This window comes from Herpailurus yagouaroundi, unplaced genomic scaffold (genome assembly GCF_014898765.1).
Source record: "Herpailurus yagouaroundi ecotype Mexico unplaced genomic scaffold, PumYag 186, whole genome shotgun sequence".
Taxonomy (NCBI): Eukaryota; Metazoa; Chordata; class Mammalia; order Carnivora; family Felidae; genus Herpailurus; species Herpailurus yagouaroundi.
The window spans coordinates 24,913,683-24,920,394 of record NW_024412417.1 but is presented as its reverse complement, the minus strand read 5'-3'; the positions used below and the strand labels follow the sequence as shown (position 1 = coordinate 24,920,394).

The following is a 6,712-nucleotide window of genomic DNA, read 5'->3' as shown; positions in this document are numbered from 1 at the left end:
CCCACGGGTGCCTGGTCCTTTGGCCTGAGCCCACCCAGTCATCGTCGCACCAGTGCAGAGCAGAAAAGGCCAAGGCCACGTCCCGAAGGGCAGGGGGGCCCCAGCCCCTCCACACTGAGCGCCAGCTGCCCTGAGCCACAGCGGCCCTAACACAAGCACGAGCCATGCTGTGACACGCGCTGAGCCTGCAGCTTTGTCCTCACCGGCTCCAGGGAGCTGATCACAGTCAGGGTGCCCACGCAGCCTAGTGCCCCCGCCACCACGGGTGCGGGGAGGTCAGAAGTCCAGGCCGGACCGCAAGGAAAGGTCTTTGATGGGGAAGCTACACAGCAGTGGCCGGCACAGTCACCACCGGGGGGGCTGGGAGCACCCACAGGGTGCTGGTGACCTTGTGTCTCACAATCTCCACGAAGGTATCCGTGGTGCCAGTGAAGGGAGTGGGTCCTGACGCCGGCGGCACAGCAGGCACCGTGTGGGCACCGGGGCAGGGGCTCCAAGACACCACCGCAGTACAGGAGGTACTTTGGCCCAGGAGAGGCTCCAGAGTCGGCAAGGGGGGCATCGGCTTGCTGGCCACCCAGGGCCGCAGAGACCGCAAGGGTCCCTTCACTACATCCGCGGGTGTCCTGAAGCGAGAGGTGACCACAACCCCCGTGCCTGAGGTCACCGTTCGTTGGAGGGGCTACCTCCCCTCGGGTCCTGGTCAGCCATCTTGTAGCTTCAATGCTGGCTCTAGGCGGGTGCTCATGCAGCGAGGTGCGCAAGGCAGCCCCTTGGCCAGTGCAGTGTCCACATGCCCTTTAATCTTGTTTAATACTCTCCGTATCTGAGATGCTTGTTATCCGTGAAAATGAGAATTTATCTGGGACTTGCAACCGTCAGAAAAAATCGCGGCAAATGGAGAGCTCTAACTTAACAAATTGACTGGTATTAATTACATGACATTTAGGAAAGCAGTGTTCAAATGGGAGAATTCCACGCCAGTGTGATTCTATTGAACCAGATTACAGCGACCAGCTTGCCTCACCTACTTCCAAAGATGTCCTAGAGATTCAGACACACCTGGGGATCTCTCCTTCTTTGCAAATCTTTTACCTTTCCCAGCACCTTTCAAATGGTCTTTCATTATACTTTCCAGAAAAAAAAAAAAAAAAAAATGAAGCTATCATTTGCTACTTACCACTACAAAACTGCTAAAATCTTACCGTCATAGCATATTTTACTTTTGTGCATATGTTGCTTTCTTCTCCTATAGAAAGATAATCTCTCTAGTGTGCATTAGACATGTCTCCTCCAAATATCAATGCCCTCTCAATCGCATCCTTTCCACCAATAGGCCCTTAACTTGCTAAAACATTGAATCGCATTTCCCCTTCACAGCCATACTTTAAAAAAACTCTTCTCATGTTTTTTCTTACTTCACTCACTTCTTAATCTACTACTCCTGAAGTAGTTCTCCCTAAAGTTAACAACCCTCTCTGTGTTGCTAAATCCAAAGGACTGATTTCAAAATTGGTCTGTTTTCCTCCCATAAGCTTTCACTATGCTGTGCTTTTCTGGTAGGTTTAGTCCTAATCATCTGGGAATTCTGTGTCAACCTCCTGTTGGTAGTTCGTTTTCCTCTAACTGGTAACTAAATATTAAAAGCAAAAGCTTGTTGCACCCAAACCCATAAGATACCTAGGAATAAACCTAACTACGGAGGTAAGAGATCTATACTCTGAAAACTGTGGAGCACTTATGAAAAGAAATTGAAGAGGACAGAAAGAAATGTAAAAACAAAAATCGGTTTAAGGCTCTCCTTAGTCCATGTTCTCTCCATAGTTAAACTTAGTCAAACCTTTGATTTCAGTCATCATCTGTATTTTAAAGACTTTCCAACTTTTTATATGCCTTTCTTCTGAACTGTAATAGATTTAACTCTTTTTTTTTTTAATTTTTTTTTCAACGTTTATTTATTTTTGGGACAGAGAGAGACAGCATGAACGGGGAGGGGCAGAGAGAGAGGGAGACACAGAATCGGAAACAGGCTCCAGGCTCTGAGCCATCAGCCCAGAGCCTGACGCGGGGCTCGAACTCATGGACCGCGAGATCGTGACCTGGCTGAAGTCGGACGCTTAACCGACTGCGCCACCCAGGCGCCCCAGAAAATTCTTCTTTCAACCTCCTCACTTCACTTATTCTTTAGTTCAAGCCCACTTCCTTATATAATTTTTTTTCCTGACCCCTGAATTTAGTCGGATTCACTTTTAATATTTTTTAATTAATCAAGGCATTTATTTATTTTTCCAATTTTATTGATGTACAATGGTCAAATAAAATTGCATGTATTTAAGGTGTATAATACGATGATTTGATATACATATACATTGTAAAATGATTACCATAATCAAACTAATAACACAGCCATCACCTCACATAGTTGACATTTTTTGTGTGTGGTTAAGAACATTTAATATCTATTCTCTTAGCAAATTTCAAGTACACAAGTATTATTGACTAAGTCATGATGCTGTTCATTAGATCTTCAGATCTTATGCATCTTATAACTGAAAGTTTGTACCTTTTGACCGACATCTGCCTACTTCCTCACCCCCCTACTTCCCAGCCCCTAGCAACTACCATTCTACTCTCTGCTTATGTGAGTTTGACTTTAGATTCCACATGTAAGTGAGAATGTACAGTACTTTGCCTTCTGTGTTTGGTTTATTTCATTTAGCATAATGTCCTCCAGGTTCATCCGTGTTGTTGCAAATAGCAGGATTTACTGTTTTTAATATGGCTGAATAATTTTCCATTATATGTGTATATACCATATTTTCTTTATCCATTCAGCTGCTGGACACTTGGGTTGTTTGCATGTTTTTGGCTATTGTGAATAATATTGGCTGCAATGAATGTGGAAGTGAATATATTTCTTCAAGATATTAATTATATATTTTTTGATATACACCAGAAGTGGGACTGATGGATATTATGGTTGTTCTATTTTTAATTTTTTTGAGAAAACCCTATATTTTTTTTCCATAATGGCTATATCAATCTATATTCCAAACTCAGTGTAAAAGAGTTTTCATTTCTCCACACCCTGACACTTATTATCTCTTGTCATTTTGATAATAGCCATCCTAACAAATGTGAGGCGATATCTCCCAGCTTTAATTTGCATTTCCCTGATGGTTAGTGATGCTGGGTATCTTTTCATATACCTACTGGTCATCTGTAAGTCTTTTTTGGAAAAATGTCTAATATTCTTTCTTAAAATCATGTTCCTTTTCTCCTACTTATCTTAGTTTGTAAGCATACTTTTCCTCATATCTGTGAAAATTTTCATTTCTGTGCCCCCCACACACATCCTCACTAGTGTTGTTTAATGCTTTATTGAAGTATAATTTATATACAAAATTGGACACATTTAATGTATATATCTTAATGACATTGGATATATACATACATCCTTAACACCATTACCATAATCAAGATAATTAATGTATCTGTCATCTTTCCTTGATTGTGTGTGTGTGTGTATTTTTTTGTTTTGTTTGTTGAAAAAAACACTTAGCATATCTATCGTCTTCATATATTTTAAAGTGCACAATACATTACTAGTAAATACAGATACTCCGCTGTACGGCAGATCGCTAGAACTTACAGTACATTAGACATCAATACCACAGGACTCAGGAGGAATTCTTTCCTTGGTATATACCCCAAAGATTTAAAAACTATTGTTCAAAAAAAAAAAAAAACTTGTACATGAGTGTCTGTCACAGCACTATTCGTAATAATTAAAAGGTGGAAATAGGGGCGCCTGGGTGGCTCAGTTGGTTAAGCATATGACTTCGGCTCAGGTCATGATCTCACTGTCCGTGAGATCCAGCCCTGCGTCGGGCTCTGTGCTGACTGCTCAGAGCCTGGAGCCTGTTTCAGATTCTGTGTCTCCCTCTCTCTCTGACCCTCCCCCATTCATGCTCTGTCTCTCTCTGTCTCAAAAATAAATAAACGTTAAAGAAAAATTTTTAAAAAAGGTGGAAAAAACCCACGTCCACCAACTGCTAAATGGATAAATAAAATGTGGTACATCCATGCAATGTGATGTTATTTCAGTCATTAAAATAAATGAAACACTGATAAATGTTGAAAATTGGATCAACAATGCAAGTATGCTGAGTGAAAAAAAGCCAGAATAGAAAAATTCATCGAGAAAACAAGCAGATTACTAGCAGGGGTTTGGGGGAGGATGGGATTGGGAGTAACTGCTTAATGGGAATGGGTTTCCTTGTCACATGATGAAGTATCCTGGGACTAGATAGTGGTGATAATTTCTCACCATTGTGAATGTATTAAATGACATGGAATTGCACACTTTAAGTGGTAAAACTGTTAGATTTTTACATATTTTAACACCATTTACATTTGGGTTAATGTAGGGGAAAAAAACAACATTAATTCTGTATTCAGTTTTATCTGACTTTTAATCGCAGATTGATTATATAACCATGGGTCCATGAGAAGGCTACTTTTATTTTGGAATCATTAATTAATTGACAGTATCATGGAGGGTTATTCACTTAGCAGATATTTATTGAATCAGAGGCTGTGCTCTATGAATCTATGGTAAAAAGGGGACAAAATCAACATTGACTTTTCATTCTTGTGGATCTTACTGTCCAACAGAGGAGATAATGAGTCAAGTTACTACAGATATAGAAATAATAATCTAGTAAATATTTGTTATTGTTTGAATGAGACATATTGAAAATATCCAGTGAAAAATGAATACAAAATTATTATTATTGTTATTAAACTTTTAATTTTCATACTAAAACCTATTCTATTCCACAGAGTGGATATGTCATTACAGCCATCTTGAAAATATGTAGAGTAAGTCACAAGGAATTGACACCCTGATATTTGTGGCTAATTTAGTGGAAGCCATCAACATCTCTGAGATTTTTAATATATATTTATGCAGGTGTGAAAGCACATTCCTACATGTACTGTGCACACACAAACACAAACAGAATAATATTGCTGAAAATATTCAGAATTCCTTTTTGTCACATCTGAAAATACATGTACATGTTTTCAATCAACTCATTTTTCCTGTGTTGATTTTCTATATTCAATTTAAGGGGGTCTAGTAAAGCCATAATGACCTTTATGAACTTTATAATAATCTGAAATCTTTATATTCTTTTCATACATAATATGAAATCCCATGTTTTGGTGGATACTCTGAAACCACAATTCCATGTACAGTATTTGGATTAAATATCTTGCTGGTATCTGGCTACTTCAGATTATAACCATGTAGAGAGCCTTGTTGATAAGCATTTTATGTTGGAATCACAAGGAGAAACAAATTAAACTAATCTTAGATTTTAGCAAACTATTACATAATAGACACAATGTAAAAGCAGTACACATTTGAATTCTAAAATGAGAATGATAAATTTTTGGCAAATGGCAGAGCTTCACAAGCCCCAACATTATTCCTACTATTGTACCTTTTTTTTTTTTAGCATAGTACAATATACTTGTACTGCTGGCAAAACAGGAGCTCCTGAATCATTCCAATCAGCTAACTGTAAATTCTGACAATGAAAGAATCACCAATCCCTTTTCTTTTGTGCTATGCTGGCATAATTTAAGTATTTGAGCAGTCATTTGTTAAGTGATCTAGCTCCATGGATTTAGGCTTTCCAAGACACTACTGACATCTGTTAATGTGCTCACTTGAGTAATGTTTTCCTTTGCACAGACATATATTTAGCCTTTAGTGTTTTCAGATGGTTCCCATATAAAGTCAAGATTTTGCAACAAATATTATTACTATCAATAGAGAAAATCAGTTCTTTCTTCTGTTAATCTTTAAAAATTTAAAAAATCACAATTTATAATTTGTGCCAAACCATGATTATGTGAGATCTCAGGACATCAATGGTGATAAATTATAAATATATAATGTTGAACATTTTTCTCAGAGCTGTCGATGTTTTTTCTCTAACTTGTACTCTTAATTTTGGAGCATAGAAACTCCTTTTAATTTTGGGAAATACTCCTCTCTCATTTAAAAAATACAATTCTATAGACATGGAAAATCTTGCACAGTTGATTGATAGCATTTCTAAGCACTTTACTTAGATCCATTTATCTCATGACATTTGTTTTGGATAGGCACTATTATTATCCACACTTTACTACTGGGAATTATAAGGCCCAGAAAAATTAAATAACTTTCCAAAGTCACATGGTTAATAAGTAACAGAGATGGGATTTGAATAGAAGAATTTGTTTCCTGAGTTCAGTCTCTTTCTGTGTTTCAAGCCAACCTAGTTGTTTTGTCTGTTTGGAGAGCTCAAATTACCATAGACTGGGTGACTTAAGCAAAAAACTTACTTCTTCCAGTTCTGGAAACTGTGGTGCCAGCAGTCAAGATGCCAGCAGATTTGTTTTTGGTGAGAATTCTCTTCCTGGTTTGCCATCTTCTTGTATCCTCACATGATGGACACATGGAGAAAAAGCAAGCTGTCTCCTGTATCCAATAAGGGCACTAATCAATCCTATCATGTGATATCCACCTTCATGACCTAATTATCTCCCAAAGGACCCATATCCAAATACATCACACCAGGAATGCTGTTTTAACATATGAATTTTGGGGAGATATAAATATGAAGTCCATAACACTAGTCAAAGGTCTTCCTCG

At 38.5% G+C, this 6,712-nt stretch overlaps 1 protein-coding gene across 1 annotated transcript; it reads right to left on the bottom strand.

Annotated features, from left to right (window-relative positions):
- Positions 1-86: 86 nt before the first annotated feature.
- On the bottom strand, positions 87-6,488 carry LOC121043261 (solute carrier family 25 member 39-like). The gene is made up of 2 exons (XM_040494873.1): positions 6,403-6,488; positions 87-798 (listed from the first exon to the last, which is right to left on the bottom strand). The coding sequence occupies exons 1-2, from the start codon at positions 6,486-6,488 to the stop codon at positions 147-149; spliced, it is 738 nt and encodes a 245-aa protein (XP_040350807.1). The 3' UTR covers positions 87-146.
- Between the last annotated feature and the right edge of the window lie 224 nt (positions 6,489-6,712).